This window comes from Mus pahari, chromosome 17, assembly GCF_900095145.1.
Source record: "Mus pahari chromosome 17, PAHARI_EIJ_v1.1, whole genome shotgun sequence".
In the NCBI taxonomy this organism is placed as follows: Eukaryota; Metazoa; Chordata; class Mammalia; order Rodentia; family Muridae; genus Mus; species Mus pahari.
Window position 1 is genome coordinate 19,753,727 of NC_034606.1, and position 22,699 is coordinate 19,776,425.

The following is a 22,699-nucleotide window of genomic DNA, read 5'->3' on the forward strand; positions in this document are numbered from 1 at the left end:
CCCAACTTGCTTCTTGGTCATGATGTTTGTGCAGGAATAGAAACCCTGACTAAGACAGTGGGGTAGAACATTATGGTGTAGAGTATGCAATTGATCATAGTGTGGACTATGTCTACATGATGGATAATAGGCACAGAAAACAAGACAGAGAGGGGCCAGAAACAAAGTACATACTCTAAAGTTAGACTATCATTAGCCTGCTTCCTCCAAGTCAGCCCCACACTTTTTCCTTGGAGATCTTAATGTGTATTTTATATTTATTGTTCATTCCTCCATTATCCTGTCATATATCTCTCTCAGTCCTGCCAAATCTTTTCTTCTTTCCAGTAAGTATGCTCCTCCTACTTTCATGTCTGTTTTTGTGACCCACATATTTACTTAGGGATTCTCGTATGATGTTGGTAGGAGGCATCACTTATTGAACAATTTACCCATAGCTACACCATTGAGGAATATGACTCCTCTTACCTGAATAGCCATTAACCGTGAAAAGCTCTTCAGGGAGGGGCACGTAGGCATCATCTTGTAATAGCTTGAATTTATCAATGGATTAACACATTACAGAGGTTAATGCATTTATGATCTCATTGTCTCTCTGTAGCTCCACCATCTGTGCACCAGGAATCCAGCATATGAGCTTTTTGGGGAGATATTTCATATACAAACCATAGCATGTATATATAGGAATGCAAACCTGCACGAACATACACTGAATGTATTTAAAATAGTCCTTCACTACTTGAAAAGTGATTTGCTTCATGCAAAACTTTGTACAGAGTTCATACAAATGCAGACCGTCTATACAAAAAGCAGATACAGACTCTGTGAGATACATTACATAATCATATTTTTAAGAAAAAAAATACCCAAGACTAAGAAGGATTTGGTCAAGGTCACATCGAGTAAACACTCGGTAGAATGAACAAAATTGCAGATTCTGCAGTTTGTTCTTCCTCTAATTATTCATAGCTATCAAAAATAGAGACCTTGTCAAGCTTATTCTAACAGTAACATTATCCTAAAGCTAATAGGGTAATTGAAGAGAATCTCAATGGGACATATAGATGTTTTTAACAAAATGTCCTTAGAAGGCTGCTAGCTATGACCTCTTGAAGACAGTTACACATCATTATGGCAATTCCATAGGATTTTAAATATAATTAGCTCCCACATCTTGGCTTTAGTGTCTCTCATCAATAACACATATAAGGATTATTACCACAAATGATGACACCCAGAGGAAGAAAGTTATTGTTTCAATTTGTAATCGGTCTCCAAATGTCTAATCTCTGACCCCAGTAAGGTACAGTTACAGAAGTTCTGGTTGTGTATTGTGAGGCTCCGCATGGATGAGCATGTGGTGTTTCAGTTTACAAACCAACAACAACAACAAGAGAAAAACAGAAGAAAACAAGGATTTTCTATTGACACAATCTGACTCTAGAACTTTCTCCTAAACATACAAAACCCAAAGAAAACAAATCTACAGTGTAATTATGCAGTGACTGGCATAAAAAAAAATAGAATGCAATAGAAACAACCCCAAAAGCAAGTGGGGGCAGTAAGATAGTAAAGGCACCTCATGTACAATGTATTTAATTTCTTAGAGGGGGTAGAAAACTTAATATTCAACATTTAACTAATGGACAAAGACTTGGTGTTATTTAATATAGTACCCAGTGGGGCTTCATAATGGGTCAACTCTTCTTCTAGAAGACCCAAGTACAATTCCCAGAACCCACATGGAAGCTCACAGCCATCTATCTGTAACATCAGGATCTGACACCCTCACACAGACATACACACATGTAAACCACTAATGTACATAAAAATAATAAAATAAATAAATTATATTTAAAAATTATAGTATCCAGTGACATTCTGATAGGAGACCACAGGTAACCTAGTGATGGAAAACCAGGATCTCTCCTGTGAGAAGACTGAGCCAGTGAAGTACATCTTCATAAAAGCTTCACACTGCTCTTTAAAAGGGCACAGTCACTGTGGTGGTTTGAAAGAGAAATGTGTCCCCCCAAGCTTATGTATTTGGACATAACCCAGCTGATGAGGTTATGAAACCTTAGGGAAGTAAAGCCTTTCTGGAGGAAGTATATCACCAAGGACAGGACTGCCCTTTACACCTCCCCCCGAGTTCCTGTTCTTTCTCTCTGCTTCTTGTGTGGGAATGAAATATGCGCAGCCAGCTTCTTACCCCTGCCACCATGTCTTCCCAGCTCTAATGGACTCTGTCTCTCTGAAGCCGTAAGCCTCAATGAACCCTTTCTTGCCTACGTGGGTCTTGGTCACAGCCTCAGAAAGGTTGAATGCATAAAGCTATGGACTTTTCACGAGAATGGGTTTTCTCATCTTCCTGAGCAATGTGACCTAGCTCTGGACATATTCTAGTCACTGAAAAATTGTATGCCCTGCTGCAAATCAGCTCTGTGATCCTGACTATGCTTGTGCAAACAGAGTTTGGGATACTGGCACTGCAGAACTAGTGACACCCTGCTTTCTTTCTCACTGATGGCACAGGTGCAACCTATCTTTATCAGTGCAATTATTGTTGCACAGTCGTTCTTATTAAATGACTGTCAGTTAAGCAAATACAGACTAATAATGATAATAATGAGAATCAGGCATGGTGACACATTCCTTTAATACTAGCTAGCACTCAGGAGGCAGAGACAGGCAGATCTCTATGAGTTCGAGGCTAGCCCAATCTACAGATTGAGTTCCAGGATAGCCAGGGCTACCTAGACAGACCTTGAATAAAAATTAAATAAATAGTAATGACTGCCATCTCTAGCATGTGTCTGGCGCCCTTGTAGGTATTTCCCCTGTTTTCGCCATCCAGTCCTCACAACAAGCTGGCACTGGGGTGTGTGTCATGATAGGTAAGTGCTCAGCTAGCTTGTCCTCATATTTAGAGTCATTACTGAATACCAACCCTCCATTCCTTACCAGTCATAACAGGCAAGGCTGTTAAGGGTTACTTACTCTTCAGCACTAAACAATGAACTCCAGGCATGAAGCTAGGTAGTGACGGCATCTACACATACATAAGCTTCTCTCACTGCTCAGCAGAGAAGCCTGCACGTGGTCACCTAGAAGCAACTGCTATTATGAAACATGTCTGAGAAATTCTAAGGCGGGACAATTCCATACCCCACAGATTCCCTCTGTTCTTAAATAGCTCAAGCGGTGACAACTTTTCACTGTAACCTGCCAAGTATTATTACTAATATTAAATGACTCTTGCCTTTGGAAAACCAATGTGTCCCCATTGGAGTAGCAGTTTCTGTGTCCTATTGGTGGTCCTCTGTGATTAAAACTGGGAGAAATAAAAATGATGTGTGTTTTTCTTAAAGCCAAATTTATTGCAGTTTTAAATCTTGGGTTTTGTTTTTAAACCAAAAAAAAAAAAAACCAAAAAAAAAAACCAAAAAACAAAAACAAAAACCTGCTTTCTAATATGACATGAGAGTATTTTTTAATTTAAAAATATTAACAGATAAAACATAAAGGCGACAATTGTATTTTCCAGAAAGCATGTTTTGCCATTTACCTCATCCCATGGTATCTAGAATGCTTGGCTGCCCTGATGTATGTCCAGACGGACAGACGTGCAGGAAGATGGAGTGGGTCTTTGGTGGTAGTTATCTTCCCACAAATGTCAAGACTACACCTTTCTCTGTAAGAATGATTTTTGTATCTTCAGATGATTCTTCTCAGAGGACAAATAATACACAAAGTGGATTTGCAAATTCAATCTTGCTGTAAATAACTTTATTACACAGAGATGAATCTAAAATCCATATCCACTCAATTTGATTATAAGTGACACTGTAGGCAGGGTGGAAGCATGTAAGATAATACTGTCATTTTCCCTCTTAAATCAGCATTCCACTTGACGTTTTAGGGAAGCACATCCTTTCATAAACACCAGCTTCACAGAAGACTGGAACAATGGCTCGGCAAAGAAAACTGGCTGCTACTGCCGAGAACCAGGGTTTGTATCCGTTACCCACTTGGAGCCTCCCAATCATCTGTAACTTGAGTTCCAAGGCATTTGATGCCATCTTCTGTCATCTACGGACACTAGGCACGCACACGGAACACATAATACATGTTGAGAAAAACATTCATACACATAAAGTAAAAATAAATGAGGATTGAAAGCCCAACTTCATCTGTACATAACTTTTACATACAATGAGTTCCACATGTTTGAAGTAGCAAACGGAAGCCTCTGAGAAAGATAGACCATGTTTTCACCACTGTAAAAAGCTTCTTGGCTCTTGCAGTCTATCCATGTCTGCTCCCTCCCCTATGAACTGCGGTCCTGATGACTGTAGACATAGGGGAATCTTTTCTGTTGTGGAATTTCATACAATTAGAATGCCACACTGTGTGTACATGCATGTGTGCATACGTGTGTGTGTGTGTGTGTGTGTGTGTTAAACTCATCACATTCAACACAATGGGTGCTTAAAATATTACATTGATTTGCAGGTGTTTTTTTCTCTGAGTACTTGCTTTAGGGTAGCTAGACCACATCTTATCTGTTTCCTCTTGATAGGCACAGGCATGGCTGTCTGACTATTCTGAGTATAAAGCTCCTTCGAATATTAGTGGACTCAAACATTTACTAAGAATTAATTTCATGTCCCTTGAAGAGATATCTCAGAATGGAACAGAAGCATCATCTTCCATTTGGGATTATCCTTCACAGAGCTAAAGCTGCCCATCCAAGTGATACTACGCTATACTTACAAAATGCACAAAAGACTCATTTATATGACACCCACAGCAACCTTTGGCTCTAGCTTGGTATCTGAACTTTTCATTATATGAGGTGTAAAGTGGCATCTTGATGTGGCCTTGTTTCCATTTCCCTCAGAATATTGCCGATGGTCAATTTAAGTGTCATCTTTCTGGAAGTATCTTTTGTTCAGAGCCATTGGGTTATTTGCGATCTTTGATTTAAAATGTCATTTATGCATTCTGTCTATAAGCACTTTTTTTGACAGGAAAAAAATTGAAGTTAAAAATTTAAACTTAGCACACAGGATGGGCTTCCCTCTTGCACCTTCATGAATATACATTCTTTCCCTTGGTTCTTTCTCTCTCCTTTCCTTGCTCCCTCTCCTACCCCTGTGTCCACACCCGGTCCACTTCCTCTCTTCAAAGAGTCTTCCCTTCTGCTAGCATGTCTCATGAATTGAATTGTAAGTACTCTTTAAAAAATACTTCCTTCTTGAGTGTGACTTGGCCTTTTCACTGCCTTGATGAATGCTTAGAAGAACAGGAGGTCTAACTTTGATAAATTTGTCCATTTCTCCTCAAGTTGTGCTTTGGGGGACTTGCTAGTGAATCTGCATCTATCTTCAAGGATATCAAGATTTTTCTTTCATGTTAGCCTTCGAGGAATTTTACAGATTTCGGTTTCACATTTAGGTATTATGCCAGGGGTTGAAGTTTACTTACAGTTTTTCTAATACCACTTATTAACATAATCAGCCTTTCTTACTGATTTTGATATCATCTGTGCTTATGTGTCACTATGTGTTAGTGTGTGTGTACCAGGGGTTGACCTGAGGTGTCTTCTCATTTTCTCCTTTTATTTTTTGAGACAGTGTGGTTATCTGGATGCACATGTCCTCCCTGGGATCAGAGGTTTGAATATTTCATGATTTGTTGGTGGCACTGTTTGTGCAGGTTTAGGAGGCGTGTTCTTGCTAGAAGTGTGTCCTCTGAGGTTTCAAAGCTTCTTGCCATTCCTTGTACCCTATCTGTGCTTCTCATGGTTTAAAATGTGAGCTCTCCATACCCCACCCACTGCAACACTTGGAAAAGTAGGCTCTGAACCTTGCCTGAGCTGGATAGTAGAACTGGCCCTAGGTGTGTGGGTGGCAGGTGAGCTGGCCCTGAGGATTCGAGCATAGGAGAGCTGGCCCTGCCTCTTGTCTGCTGTGTAGTGGCATGAACGAGGGGACACCTTCCTCCCTCCTATTGTCCCTTGTCATCTATGGCAGCTGTGAGAGCTGGCCTTGTGGTCATGAGAGTGGGAGAGCTGGCTATGTCCCTCACCTGTGACAACACATGAGAGAACAGGCCTAGCACTTCATCTGGGTGGCATAATAGAGCTGGCTGTGGTTGCTGGGCTTGCTGGTGAGCTGGGGTGAGCTGACCTCAGGGGCATGAGAGTCGGGGAGCTGGTGGGATGACCAGATCAGACACCACTCAGGCTCAGCTCCAGGGATTTGAATTGACCTACCACAACATCTATCCTATGGATAAACTGCTGGAGAGCCTAAAGAGGCCAGTCCTACAAATCCAAAACTACAGCATGTTCATGACACAGGGCAACAACAGGATATCCCAGAGGAGTTCCAGCTAGGTTCCTGTATTGTTAGAGTAGCAGAAGGCAGAGGCATCATGCCAGACCAAGACATTATTACAATGAACATTTGTAAGCAAAGAAGTGTAGTCAAAAGGCAATACTGTAGGGTACACTGTGACATAATACAGCTTTCACGATGAGATTTGTTTTCTCTCTTCGGGGCATAGGTTGTGAGGGTGGAGGGCAGATACAGAGGGAAGAGATGACTGAGATAGGGGTGCATGATGTGAAGCCAATGAAAAGTTAAAAAAAAAAAAAAGAAGAAGATGTGGGCTCTCCGTCTGCTGTTCCAGCCTCCATGCCTATCTGCTTCCCTGCACTGACGGTAATTGACTCCTATCTCTTTGGAATCGTAAGTCCAAATAAAACCTTCCTTCTGTAAGTTGCCTTGTCCACGGTGTTAGATCACAGCAATAGAAAAGTAACTGTTCACTGATTTTTCTCGACCTGATGGCCAGTAAGCTCAGGGGCTCTCCCGTCTCTTTCCTCCCTAGAGCTGGGACTGCAGGGATGTGCCATCCTGACTGGCTTCTGTGGGTCCTGGGGATTCAACTCAAGTCCTCTAGCGTAATAAACAAGCAATTTACTAACTGGGCCATCTTTCCCTCTCTCTTTCTCCCTCCCCCCCTCTCTTTCCCTCTTCCCTCCCTCTCTCCTGTCTGTCTGTCTGTCTGTCTGTCTGTCTGTCTGTCTGTCTCTCTCTCTCTCTCATTTTTGAAAATCATCTGGTCACTTATGTGTAAGTACACTTCAAGATCTTCTATTTTCTTCTATTGGTCTACAAACCCATCCTTACTCCAGTACCAAATATTTTGTTTTAGTGAGTCTTGAAATCAAGTAGGCAAGGCCTCAAAACCTCTTTCTAAACTGTTTTCACTCCTCCAGCTTCTTTGAATTTCTACACACATTTTTAAATCAATACCTGCTTGGATTTTAAAACACACACACACACACACACACACACACACACACACACACCCCACCTTGAAGAAAATAGACATTATTTTAATGTTGAGAATTTTAATGCACGAGTGTGGCATATGTCACCTTTTATTCATATTTTCAAATGTTCTTGGCAATATTTTATGGGTCTCTAAATAGTCTTGTATATTTTTATTAATTTTTATATGTTAATCTAATTTTCTTCATGTTTCTTAAATTAAATTATTAGTTCATGTGAGATTTTTCTCTCAGTTACTTATGTCCTTGATATCTTTTAAATATTTCTACTATGGTATCTGCAGGGGAAAAATACAGTTTTATTTCTGCCTTTATAATCCTTGTGACTTTAATTAGTTTACTCATTTTATTTCCCATTCATGATCTATAGTATATATTTGGTATAAGGGAAGAACAGCTGTACTTTTATTGCTCTGAGTTATAGGAGAAAAAATGTATTTTTTAGCTATTATCTAAAGACTTATAGTAGATACTCTTTTTTCATAAAGATTCTATTTATTCTATAGCTGAGAAATTTTATCATGAATGTTGAATTTTGTTAATTTAATTCTACATTTATTGCAATGAAAGTATACTTGATTCTTTGAGCATCATTGAGAGATCTTCAACAATCAACTAAAATAGAGGGAAAAAAGAAAGAGGAAAAGTGGTATTTCTACCCATTCTACAGGAGTTAGCGCTTTAATACTGACTCCTTGACCTTACTTCACTAACCACAGAAATCTGATACTATTTTCTCCAAAGTCCTTTTCCCTGTGGACCATGTCACTTATGTATGCCTGCTATGATGTTTTCTATTGGCAAGATTGAATTCACATTTTGTCAAGAACTTTTAGATTGATATCGATTACATGATTACATATATTAATGTAGCCTGTAGCATTCTTATACTGTTTTCTTGTTGTGGTAATGGGCATTCTAAGAGTCAAAGGGCCTTCCTCTTCTTGTAGTCCTGGAGTGATTTGGGAATATTTAGTATTACCAACTGCTTGAATTTACTGAAAGAACTTTTTGGGTTTAGACTTTTTTTTTGTGAAAGGTTCTATGCATGAATTTATTTTACTAAGAAATATGTGGATACTTATTTTGTCTTTCTTCCTTGAGTCAGTTTTGAGTTAAGAATTTTGGGGGAAATTTGCATATTTCCTGTATGCTACTAAATATATTACCATCAACGTGTGTGTACATTTCTCATCTGCTACTAAATATATTGGAATACGCATATTCTGTAATGTCATATAATAATAGCACATTCACTTCACCACATAATCATATTGCATTATCTTCTAAGGTATAGAAAATTTAGTGATAAATCACTTTCTGGATTACTGAATTTTTTATTGTTTAGTCTAGTTAGGCATTTGTCAATTTTGCTATCTTTTCAAAGGACTGATTATCTTTGTAAATTTTTCTGGTGTACACATTTTTTGCTTCATTATTTTCAGCTCTCATGTATGATTTCTGTCTTTCCTTTCTGGCATTAATTTGTTCTTTCTTTCTTAACTTCTTTGATGGAAATTTGCCTCTTTTAAATAATGTCTTTTTCTTTTTTTCTAATATGGCTATAATTTCCAATAGCTACAGGGTCTAAGGCATGTCTGGCTGAAGCAGAGCCAGAAAGGTTGTTTATAGAGGGAAGCGATGGAAGGCCTTCTGCAAGCAGAGAAGTGAGAAACATACAGATGAGGTGTAGCAGAAACATTCCGGAGAAATCGTATGTAACAGTCCATAGCGTCTCAGCACCAGAAGCAAGAACATCTCTAAAGAAAGGACTGAAACCTGCCATTGCCCTCTCTAGGACTTCTTCTCCTCCCATATCTCTTCACTTTCCTAGTGTGTGCAATTACTCCAGATTATACAATCACATCTAAAGATTTGGAGCTTGGAACCACAAATAAGAGGCAAACTTCTGTTTGTCTCTCTGGATCTGGGTACCAATAGAGATGGGGAAAATCTCACAAGGGCCCATTCCTAGATGAACGACTGTGGGTGATTAGTGACTGCCGAGAGAGATGGAGAATGTCTTTCCAAGGGATTAGGCCTCCAAGTTGTTATTCAACATCAAGAGGTCACCTCCGAAAGCAGAGACATGTGAACAATACTAGATGGAAGTAGGGAAACCATGGGAAGGGAGAGATGGATAACAATGAGAGAAGACTGAGAGAAGACTAAAGACTAACTATTATTGTCTGTTATATACATGTATGAAATGCCATTACAAATTCCACTAGTTTATACAGTCAATAAATGCTAGTAAGAATGAAGAAAAGGTAGACAAGGAGGTTTGGAGGAAGCCTTTAGGATCTCCAATCAACAGTCCACCAAGAAGAATTAAAGATTGAGAAATAAGCCATGGCTGCTAAGTTATGAAGAAGAATTTGTAATCAAGATAGTCATACACGGCTTTCTTTAGAAATGGTTTGTAAACTGGAAAACCAAAACAAGACCAGGAGTCTGTTTCAGTTAAACATGAACAAGAAGTTAGTAATACGTAAAGTTTTTGATTGTCAACATCTCTAGCCATAGAGTCTATCTGGAAAGTCTCAGGATGCAATATCTAATGCAAATGAGACCGAAGGAAGGTTTTCTGTAGCACATGGTATCTCAACCTTAGGCAGAAAGCAAACTGGGATTATCCAGGTAGAGGGAGGTTTAGTACAGTAGAGTGGATATGACACCCCAAACCCAATACTGTTTATCATGCCTGCATTTTCCAGGCTCTTCAGAGCTAAGGAAATCAAATTCTGTAGCCACCATGATCAGAACTACCAGAAAATTCAAATTACTAAATAGGAGCCAAATAGGTTGTTGTTTAAAATGATAAATATCCATTCTAGAGGTGGTTAAGCAAAGACAAGTTGGTCATCCACAACAGGCAGTGGGAAGAAAGAGGCTGGGAGTTACCTGGAAGGATTGTTTGAGGAACATCCATCTCTATTTTGATGATAAGAGACCCCTGACTAATGTTCCTGGGCATTTTTCTGTCTCCTAGCTGGCATGTGCTTAGACCAGCACACTATATTTTGTCCTGGCATGCTTCTTCTTGTTCTTGTTGTTGTTGTTGTTGTTGTTGTTGTTGTTGTTGTTCTTCTTCTTCTTCTTCTTCTTCTTCTTCTTCTTCTTCTTCTTCTTCTTCTTCTTCTTTTCTTTTTCTTTTTCTTTCTTTTTTTTTTTTTGCCTTGAAATGAATTTCAATGATGAGATTCCTGATTTGAAGAAAAAAAAATACCTTAGGAATTCATTTATCTAAAGATCCAAATGACAGTCAATTAAAAAGTATTAGAGATAGTGTCAATATTTTGATGTTTGTTTTTCATAATTTCTGAGTTTTTGTCTCATCAAAAGAGATTTTTTTCCATTGGCTCAACAAACTTTGGCTGTCATTGAATGTCTTTTCCAACTTGAGATCTCTATTATAACTTCCAAATCAAGTCCAGTACTCTTGGTTTAAGAAATCTTAGAGTTTTTTGAAAGGTCAGTGAATAAGTAGAGAGTAAGTCTTCTATTTAAAAGAAGTAAGACTAAAAATAAATGCTGTTATGGAAACATTATAAGAGACATCTCATGTCCTAAAGCTTGGTACTTCACTATGCAGATGTGATGAAATGCGTGAGGAGCCACTGAAAGAACAAAGCAGCACAGAATACAGACGTACAGACAAACAGACCAGAAGATCCCGAGGAAGGTCAGTGACAATGAGGAACATGCGGAGGTGCAGTTAAATATCTCCACATCTTGTGTGGTTATACTGGATGTACTCATACTGGTCATACTGGAGAATACACTAATGTTTTCATTAGTGCATAACATATGTTATCATTCCACTACCTCTGACACCTGTAGACTACACACTTATGGGGAATAACCCATAACAAAAGAAGACAATTGCAAAAAGATAAAGAGGTCGAAGGGCTCAGACAAAAGAGCACTACATAGGAAGACATCAGCAAATACATAGAGTTACATTTTAAAAGATTGATAAATATAAAGTGGTTTCTCTTTACTCCACAGTATAAGCAGAACCGTAACATTTTAGGGATATAAATATCACTAGCCTACGTTAAAATATTTTATTGATTCTCTGAGAATTTCATACAGTGTAGCCTGATCTCCAACTCCCTCTGCTGATTTCTTACAGATATGTCTGTACCTCCTTACTATCCCAAATTTCATTTAAAAAGAAAACTCATCAACTCCAGTTTGTACTGTCCATAGACTACTGTGTTTGGGGCCAGTTACTGGAGTACGGTTGTCTACCAGGAGTCACACTCTTAAAGCAAACTGACTCTTCCCACTCCAGAAGCTGCCAACAGTCTACAGCAGTGTAGTCAGGGGTAAAGTTTAGTTCATGGATCCTTCTGTTCATGGATCCTTCATGTGAGGATGTCCAGTAGCTTTAACTTCTGTGAGTCTTAATGCAGACAACCACAGTGCACCAGTGCAAGCAGTCCTCGTGCCATGCTCAGAAAACACTGTTTCCTTCTGATCTTTGCCAACCTCTGGCTCCTAAGAGCTTTCTGTCCCTTCCTAATGATGACCGCTGAGTCTTGGAGATGGGGTGCTGTACAGATGTCCCCCAGTTGGTGGCTGAGCACTCCACTGGTGTTTATTCTCTGTACGTTGAACGGTTTTGAGTTTCTGCGTTAACCATCATCCTCAGTTGGGCGCCATTCAAATGGGAGGAATGGTAAAGGTAGAAGCCGTCCACCATCCCCATCCCCAAAGAATTAAAGGAGTTGATCTACTACATGGAGGTCCATTTATAAATATGAAAAATCAATAAGGAACACCTGCAAGGGATATTCAAAAGTTCTCTATTCCCGCAAACGTAAAGAACATGCATTATTGTTGCATGAAATAGACCCCAGAAACCCTCCTTTCGTACATATATATTTAAGGTAGCTTTTAAAGATATTTTATATTCTGGGTAGGTGAAAGTGCTTTGCCCATGAAAATAAGTCTTTAAGGTTGGCAGGGGAAAGAGCCCTCACTGATACAGGGTTTAAAGCCAGAGAAGTTGAAGTGACTTAGCAGCTACCATCGGAATACTAGACACAGCCAGGGGCTGAAATCTCCTCCAACCTGAAAAAAATTCTTAACTGTGCATAAAAGAGAATCTGAAAGTTGCCTGTGAGCTTGCACCTGGTCCCAACAGAGCCTCTTCATTAGCATTCCAGACCAGGCCCAAGAAGCTAAGGAAAGAATCTTGCAAGCAGAGAAAAATACGGGATTTTTTTTCTCTTTAAACTTAATCTGAAGATTTCAATCTATATATCCTAATGTCTCTCCAGTGTTCTAACCATCTTACTTCTTTTAAAGAACGTATCTACAGGGAATTAACACAAGTCACTTCTCGTCTGATTAAGCACATCTGTCACAACATAGCAGCTGCTTTCTTAGCACAACAGAATTATCAGGAATCCTAATAGAAAATTTATAAAAGCTTTAAACCACCAGTGGGTTAAAATATACCTTTTCTTAGATTTTTACAACTGAGCTGAAAAATCCAGTTAGAATTTAAAATCCTTGGAACAATGGCATAAGAAAAATCGCAATAGACTGGAACTGTTCATAAAAGTATAAATACAAAATTATTTTGTTTATGTGTAATTTTTTCTTTTTAATTTAATTTAATTCTTTATCTTATTAATCATTGTAGTGGCTATTCCTGGTTGTCAACTTGACTATATCTGGAATGAACTACAATCCAGAATTGGAAGGCTCACCAGTGACCCTAATCTGGAGGCTGGGAGACAGAAGTTTCTGATCTGGATCTTGGTATGGAGATCTTGAGGCATAGTGTCTATGGATTCCAGAAGATTAAGACAGGGAGATCTCTGAGTTCAAGGTCATCTGGGATTAAAGGTGTGGTGGCACACACCTTTAATCTGGGCTACACCTTCTGCTGGAGACCATATAAGGACATTGGAAGAAGGGAGTCTTGTTCTCGCTCTTTCGCCTGCTTGCCGTGTGGGACTAAGCAACTGCTAGATCCTTGGACTTCCATTCACAGCTACTACTGAACCATTGTTGGGAATTGGACTGCAGACTGTTTCATCAATACATTCCTTTACTATATAGAGACTATCCGTAAGTTCTGTGACTCTAGAGAACCCTGACGAATACAATCATTTTATTCTTTTACATTTCACATAAGATCCCCCTTCCTGGTTACCCCTCTACAACTCCCCATCTTTTCCCCCTCTCCCCAACTCCTTTGACTCTATGACGATGATCCTTCACCTACTTACCCACTCCTGCCTCGCCATTCTAGCATCCCCTTATGCTAGGGCATCAAACCTCCACAGAACCAAGGGTCTCCCCTTCCATTGATGTCTGATAAGGCCATCCTCGGCTACATACGTATCTGGAGCCATGGATCCCTCCATGTATATTCTTTGGTTGGTGGTTTGGTCCCTGAGAGCTTTGGGTGGTCTGGCTAATTGATTTTGTTCTTCCTATGGCATTGCAATCTCTTCAGCTTCTTTAATCCTTCACCTAGCTCTTCCATTGGGATCCTGGGGCTCAGCCTGATGGTTGGCTGTGTGTATCTGCATCTATATTGGTCAGGTGCTAGTAGCATCTCTCAGGGATAAGCCATACTAGGCTCCTGTCAGCAACTGCTTCTTGACAACAGCAATAGTGTCTGGTTTGGTGGCTATAGATAGGATGGATCCCTAGGAGGGGCAGTCTCTGGATGGCCTTTCCTTCAGTCTCTGAACCATTTTTTTGTCTTTCCTTTGGACAAGAATATTTCTGGGTTAAAATTTTTGAGATGGCTGTGTGGCCCTGTCCCTCAACTGGGGGTGGTGCCTATCTACTGGAGGTGGTCTCTACAGGTTCCATCTCCTCTTTGTTGCATATTTCAGTTGATGTCATCCTCTTGGGTCCTGGGAGACTCCCACTTCCCTGGAGTCTGGGACTTTTTAGTGACTCCTCCGCCCACCCCCTGCTACATAATTTTATTTGATTTCCTGACCCTTTGGACTTCTCTCCTGTCCCTTACAATAGCTGATCCTGCCCCCTTTTATCCTTCACCCTCTTCTCTCCCTCTCCACTTCTGGCCTTCCTGTGATTATTTTGTTCCCCCATCTATTGTCTTCTTCTTAAACTCCATACAGTTTCTGGGTTGTATTATGGGTATTCTGGGTTTGGGGGCTAATATCCACTTATCAGTAAGTAAATATGTGAATTCTTTTGTGTCAGGGTTACCTCACTCAGGATGATATTTTCTAGTTCCATCTATTTGCCTGTGAATTTTATGAAGTCATTGTTTTTGATAGCTGAGTAGTACTCCATTGTGCAAGTGTAACATGCTTTCTGTATCCATTCTTCTGTTGAGGTACATCTGTATTGTTTGCAGCTACTGGCTATTATAAATAAGGGTTCTATAAACATAGAGGAGCATGTTATATGTCAGTGCATCTTTTGGGTATATGCCCAGAAGTGGTATAGCTGGGTCTTCAGGTAGAACAATTTCCAATATGCTGAAAAAATGCCACGTTGATTTCCAGAGTGGTTCTACCAGCTTGCAATCCCACCAGCAATGGAGGAGTGTTCCTCTTTCTCCATATCCTTGCCAGCATCTGCTGTCACCTGTGTTTTTTTATCTTAGCCATTCTGATTGGTTTGAGGTAGAACCTCAGGGTCCTTTTGATTTGGATGCTGAACATTTCTTTAGGTGCTTCTCAGTCATTCAAGATTCTTCAGATGGGAATTCTTTGGTTAGCTCTGTAACCCATGTTTTAATAGGGGTTTTGGTTCTCTGGAGTCTAACTTCACTAAAATCAGGAACAAGACAAGGCTGCTCACTTTCCCCCTCTCTATTCAATATAGTTTTAGTCAGAGCAATTAGCCAACAAAACAAGATCAAAGAGATACAAATTTGGAAGGAGGGAATCAAGATATAACCATTTGCAGATGATATGATAGTTTATATAAGCGACCCCCAAAATTCTACCAGAGAACTCTTACACCTGATAGACAACTTCAGCAAAGTGGCTGGATATAAAATTAACTCTAACAAATCAGTAGCCTTCTTCTACTCAAATGATAAATGGGCTGAGAAAAAAATTGGGGGAACAACATGCTTCACAATAGTCATAAGTAATATAAAATACCTTGTTGTGACTCTAACCAAGCAAGTGAAAGATCTATATGACAAGGACTTCAAGTCTCTGAAGAAAGAAAGTGAAGACCTCACAAGATGGGAATATCTCCCGTGCTCATAGATTGGCAGGATTAACATAGTAAAAATGGCCATTTTACCAAAAGCAATCTACAAATTCAATGCAATAACCATCAAAATCTCTACTCAGTTTTTCAGAGATAGAAAGCACAATTCTCAAATTCATCTGGAATAACAAAAACCTGGGATAGTGAAAACTATTCTCAACAATAAAAGAACTTCTTGGGGAATCACCATCCTTGACATCTAGATGTACTACAGAGCAATAGAGATAAAAATGGAATGATATTTTTACAGAGACAGGCAGGTAGATCAATGGAATATAATTGAAGACCAAGAAATAAACTCCCATACCTATGGTCACTTGATCTTCGACAAAGAAGGCAAAACCATCCAGTAGGAAAATGACAGCATTTTCAACAAATTGTGCTGGTTCAACTGGTGGTCAGTGTGTAGAAGAATGCAAATTTATCCATTCTTATCTCCTATACAAAGGTCAAGTCCAAGTGGATTGAGGAACTCCACATAAAACCAGATAAGCTGAATCTAACAGAAGAGAAAGTAGGAAGAGCCTCGAACACATCAGCACAGGGGAAAATTTCTTGAACAGAACACCAATGGCTTATTCTCTAAGATCAACAATTGACAAATGGGACCTCAGAAGATTGAAAAGCTTCTATAAGGCAAAGGTCACTTTCAATAGGACAAAACAGCAACCCACAGGTTGGGAAAAGAACTTTATTAACCCCAGATCTGATAGAGGGCTAATATCCAAAATATAAAAAGAACCCAAGAAGTTATGTGTAATTTTCAAACAACCTTAAAAATCAAGCTGGGTATAATGGCCCACTCCTGTAATCCCAGCACTCAGAACCCAAGGTAGAAGCGAGGCTGTAAGCTTGAGGCCAGGGATGTCTACCTATCAAGTTCTGTACCAACTTGGGTCACGTGGTGGGACCTTGTCTAAAATAAAGTTTAAATCATTCCCTCATACAAAAATTATATGTGTTTACAACTTTTGTTTGACTCATGACTGAAGAAACTGGCAAGGTTCTAAAATCAACAGAAAGAAAACCAACCCAACAGCACACTCAATCGCAGGTTGGGATGGCTAGAATCAACGAGCACGTGCAAGATCACTTTTTCATAGAGCCTGGAGAGTCAAGCAAACCTCTTCAGGACAGAATTTACGTGGAAACAGCTAAAATCTTGTTCTATCAAAGTCCCTATTTTTTTCTCCAGGGATAGTATTTCAAGGTCTTTCCTCCTGAACCGTAGAGGGATCATGCATTTTCCTTTTTGGATACTTGTGATAAAACTGAACTTATAAGCTGGGCAAATAAGAGATTGTCAAGAATAACCAATAAAACAATATAGTACAATAAAAGTCAGGTGAATGTGACCTCTTGAAAACACAGAATTTTCCACTAAATATTTCCAGAGTACTGTCGATCATTAGTAACTAATATCCTAATAGTAATTAAATTAATAATTAATGCAAAATGCAGACAAAAGCAAGAGGTTAGTGCACTATTAGTTATCTACAACCCAGAGCTGCAAAACAGCTCCCTACAGTCAGAATTAGATACCACAAATGGTGTGACAGTATTTTAAGGACACACTGCCCACCGCTCCCAACCCCCATGGACCACCAATTACCTTATATACTTATGTTTCAAGCCCACTGAGTGGTGCATGCTCCATAAATACTTGCTAAATGGATGGATGCTCACTATTTCTCTGAATTATTAAGTTTGGCCTTTCACACACATCACCCCATTTAATCTTCCCAATGACCCTTTAAGTTAAACATCATTCTCATGCTACTGATGGGGTCTCGCTTGAGTAACATCAGGCAGCCACTGTGTATTTTGTTTTTTATTAGATATTTTCTTTATTTACATTTCAAATGTGGCCTTTCCTAGTTTCCCCTCTGAAAACCCCTATCCCCTACCCCCTCTCCCTGGTCACCAACCCACCCACTCCCTCTTCCTGGCCATGGCATTTCCCTATACTGGGGACCTTCACAGGACCAAGGGCCTCTCCTTAAAGGGTGGAGTGAGGTACATCTAGGTGGATTTGACTCAGGAAACCCACCTACTGCTTTTCCCATGCAGTCTAACACATGCTAATTTTTGTTAATGTCACTGGACTGGGCTACCTCAAAATCAAGGTGTATTTATATGTTACATTGTTAGAGCTGCTTCCTCAGTAAGAAAGAAACTGTTTATCCTTGTTTTAAGAAAAAATAAATGAACAGCATCCCTCAGCAGACAGGTAAACAATCTTGTTTATAGCCTTTCAGATTAGCACAGTGTATGTACCAGCCCAGTCTATGTTGTTTCCCCTTCGGGCACTCCTTTCCCAGTGTTCAGGATAATAGAGCCAGATGAATTCAATACTGCTTATATGTGTGGTCTGTTTCCTCCGAAATCGGTACAGCACACAGAAAAACAGCACCAGTCCACACTTAATTGCATGTGTCCTACGAAGTGGTCACTCTACTCAGTAGCACCACGAGGGAGGCACTGGAATTATCTCCCTTGTATAAAAGTGACGCGAACTGGAGTTCACTGAGCTATTTGCAAAAAAAATTGCAAGGTAATGCTGCCTCTCTGTGCTTTGTCCTGTTCCTGAAACAGCTTCTGTCATTTCCCAAGTCATGCTACTGGTTGCACAGGCTCTTGAGGTTTGCCATGACATTACATTTTAATTGACTTTTGTTGTTTTGTTTTGACATAGGATCTCATGTATCCCAGGCTGGCCTGTAACCCAAAAATAGTTACAGATAACCGCAAACCTCTAGCTTTCCCATTTCTATCTCTCAAGTGATAAGACTATAAGTGTGTGACACCACACTTATTTTTTTGTGATGCTGGGAACCAATCTAGGGCTTCGTGTGGTCTAGGCAGGCACCCTACCAACTTAGCTATGCGACTAGCCCCACCTTATTTCTTCATTAATTTATTTATTCACTTCACATCCCAATATCATTCCACTCTCTCCTACCAGTGCACCCTCACACAGCTCTTCCCCCATCTTAAGTTTTTGTGAACATCTTTTCCCTGATTATCATCACAGACTCCAAAGTTGATAGGATTCCAATAGCTTCTACCACTATGGAGTCAGATACTGCAGCCTGGTCCCAATTCTGGAAGTTAGTTTCTGACCCTGTGGGACTTGGGAGGATTTAGCCACTACATTCATCCTGAAGTAGCACAAGTCAGGAGATGAGGATGGAGTTCTGTGGCTTTCAATAGGTGAAAAACAAAAAGATGTGGATCAAATGTTAATCTGAAGTCACTCTCTCTGTTTCCCAAGTCTCCAAATAATTCCCTTCTTTCTTTGCCTGCCAGAAAATAGGCTAGTCTTGGAATTCAGGGGACTTCCTTTGTAAAATTTTTTATTAAAAACAAAAAGCAAAACCAAAACAACAACAACAAAACACTCCAGATAGTACTTGACATAAACAAGAACACAGTTTTGCAGGTAGAAGGATTGGCTTGGTGGTTTATTTATACCATCTAACTTTCACAACTCTTTGATATTTTAAGACTATCTTTATTTTGGAGACAAAGAAGTGAGGTTGACTACCTTGCTGGGGTAAGCAGTTTTATCTTGAACTCAGACCCCTTAGTGGTTTACTGACACCACAGGTGTTTTGTGGATACCAAGATGCACTGCAGAGCAGTGTGGCTGTCTTACAACACACACCTGGTCCCTAGTCCTTTTATCAGGTCACTTGACCAACCACTTGGCTATTTCCTTAACACTGAGTTCATTCACTCTGAGGGTACTGTTCAACTTCCTTGAATGAGCCTTTATGAGACTCATCTGTTTCTGGGGACATAGCAGAATTCCCACAAGTGATACCAGGGCTCTCAAGTAAGATTATGAAGAGGCAGTGCCATTGCCATCATGCAGGAATTAAGGAACAATAAACAGCCATTATCTGAACGAGATAACTGTTATCAAGCAAATGGACACTAATGGACTGATTACTCTTGGCATGGATCAGCAGACCCTCTGAAGGCTGTTTTTTTATATGTATCCTTTAAGACAAAGGATAGAATATGAAAGCTAGACACTTCAAAGCTGTGTCCTCGCTACAATTAGGATTCTAGGAATTTCATTCTAAAGGGCCATTAATGATGGTTGGGGGATGTATAGAAAATGACTCTACTTGAGTTATAATCTCACGCTTTGTTAAATCAGCTTGAGCTATACCTGGACGTGTTTATTGTGTAATTACTCATTACTTAAATGGCAGGACTCTAAAGTGATCCAGCTTTCCTTTTTCAAAAATCTTGAGTGTCTAGAACCCTGTTTCCATGATAACCTTCCTCACTGAATGAACTATGTAAGACAGTCATGACAGGGTGTCTTGAGGACACTCTCCTCTCAGTCTGACCTACCTCAAACTTGTTTCTCTATGGCTCAAGGATGCCTTTGAATTCACTCTGAGAACCCTTCTCCAAATTGTATCTAGGGAAGTGTGAGATATGGGCCAGACAGGAGAGTTGCAAGTGAAGTCCAGATATGCTTTTCCTGCTGTAGTGGTGGGCATGAGGGTGGGCATATTCACTTCCTCTCCCATGCCCTGCCCTGCCCAGAGAAGTGACAGCAAAGGCCTTCACAGCACATTCTACCATCCCGCTTTTCTGATTTCAAATCCTTCTTTATCCCTTCAGTGAAAGGCTTTAATACTCTTGATAGAAAAGTAGTTTCACTATGTGACTCAGTGACAGTAAAGGGGGGGGGGAGGACACTTTAGAACCTTAGGCACTCTTGAGTTGGCACAAAGCAGAGTATGACAGGAGATGCATGGTTTGGCAGGGAAAGTGACTTTCTACCATTGACTCTTCTCCATTATTAGTTACACATATGTCACTAATCACTCAAAAAAAGTCAATATGCTTGGTCTAATGAGAGGAAAAAAGGGAAAGATTCTCCCAGGTAGAAACTCTGTCCAAGTGGACTTGAATGACTTTCTCTTTTCACTGGGACGGATGCGTTCTTGTTTACTCTAGATCCACCAACCGCCTGCACCCCCACACCTTCAAAATCTACTTTCGCCTACTAACCACCTGATTCATGCAATATCATGTTTTATGCCGTGTGGAATTTATTGCCTATTTTAAAGCAAAGTTACACCAGGAGACTTCAGCGGGAAGACTTTTGTGTATGCGCAGGGAAAAGCCATCGTGGTGGGAGGGGAAGGGGGACGGAGTGAGAGGAGCCTTGGGGACTGCGGACTTTACCAGTTATGTCATGTTGTTTGAATGACTCACTGTAGATCTGATACTGATTTGGACAGTGTTTCTTCAGCCACTTGCAGACATCCTGCTGGGTCCACAGGGCTACTGGTTTTGACAGCTTCACTGTTGCTGACTGTGGAGAAAGAAAGAAGTGTGTATTAATGTTGAGCCATGCCTAGAAAAGCACTCACGTTCAACATCCTAGCGTGCTTGGTAAAGTCCATAGACTGAATTCTCTGGAGAGAAATACGTGGCTCTTATTTTCCCCTAACCTCCGCAACCTTCAACCTTCATCATTATTGAACACACACACACAACACACACACACACACACACACACACACACACACACACACACAGAGAGAGAGAGAGAGAGAGAGAGAGAGAGAGAGAGAGAGAGAGAGGATGCCATAAGAAAAGGCAATGTAAAATCTCACCTGTTCTTGGGGTTATTATTATTTCTGTTGGGAAAACCTCTAGGAAGCAGTATTTTTCCAAATATTCTAGCAACAAGATAATAGGGTTGCTAAGCAAGTACCTCAGGCTTTAGGGGTAAAATAGCCATTGCCAAATGTTTTTCTCTGTTTGCTAGAGGTGTCTAGGTCTCCTCCCGAACCCCCTGATGCCTACTAGCACTTGGCCCAGCGGGTGAGAATAATTATTTCAGGACTGAATGTTAGAGAACCTAGAGACCAGCATGCAGAAAAAGTGCTAGTCCGCCTGGGGGCTCTGGGCTCAGGGTGGTCCTGTAAAGCCCAGGAACATTAGTCATGCCACACTGAGAAAGCAAGGAGTCAATTCTGTCAGCATGTGGGGAATGGTAACACGATAATGGGAATCCTTAGGCTTTATATAGAAGCCAAATAGGCAAGGCCTTTTATTGCTCACCGGATCTTCCAGGAGACTGATCATAAGACATGAAAAATAAAAATAATTTAAAAAGCCAGGGTGTGAAGGGCTCAGCCTTTGATAAATGGTAGATTGCAAATATACTTATTAATGTGCTGTGGTTCTGTTGGGATCCCAGAAACTTGGGTTAGGATAGCTGAAACCACCTATATCAATAATTTTATTTTTGTCATTCTAGACCAGTGTTTGCCAAAAGAGTAGGGCTGAAATATTGAGAATTCTTTCAAAGAGGTTCATTGGTACAGAGATCCAGTCATTATTTTCTTATAACCTGTTAGATTTCTTTCTTTTAACCTGTTAGATTAAGGCAAGGAGAAGGCCTTAAATTGTCAGGAGTGTGAATTATATATTCTAAACACTTGTTAACATTTTCTTTGTATTTTACAGAGAAAGACTTGCTTCAGTTTTAGTATGTTCAACAGAGAATAGTAGGTCTAGCATACAATTATTCTTTGTTTACTTATTATTAACCTTTACTTATGGCAAAGAAATTATGAGACAAAATGTATTTTTATATTTAAAAAAAAAAAACTTGAATTACTTGCCCACTGTGCCCCAATTTTAAGAAAAAAAAAGTATTAAGGGAGAATGGTCCAGATAGATATTCACCAGGAAATGGAGAGAAGGGAATATGCAACACTTAGATAGCACTTTTTATTAATATGCTTTTAATTAAATGATTCCTTGGGTCATCACATACAAAATAATTACAAACAAGGTTTTCACTTTTCACTTCGTGATGTGTGATGATTTGAATGCAAAAGGCTCCTATAGACTCCTCCATTTAAATCCTTGGTCCCCATGTGGGAAAACTATTTGGGAAGGATTAGAAGGTATGGCTTTGTTGGAGGAGATATGTCACTGGGTGTGACTTGAGTCATTTCCTCTTCTCTTCTCTTCTCTTCTCTTCTCTTCTCTTCTCTTCTCTTCTCTTCTCTTCTCTTCTCTTCTCTCCTCTCCTCTCCTCTCCTCTCCTCT

The 22,699-nt window shown here is 39.9% G+C and overlaps 1 protein-coding gene across 4 annotated transcripts in view; it reads right to left on the reverse strand.

Moving 5' to 3' along the window:
* Positions 1-22,699, reverse strand: part of Samd12 (sterile alpha motif domain containing 12) — a 423,060-nt gene that overhangs the window by 231,704 nt on the left and 168,657 nt on the right. For 2 of the 4 annotated variants that reach the window (XM_021217112.2, XM_029547884.1), the window contains exon 3: positions 20,816-20,945. In XM_021217112.2, coding sequence (XP_021072771.1) covers positions 20,816-20,945 — 130 coding nt within the window. The remainder of the gene's footprint in view (positions 1-20,815; positions 20,946-22,699) is intronic. The other 2 variants (XM_021217113.2, XM_029547885.1) reach the window with 1 other exon arrangement.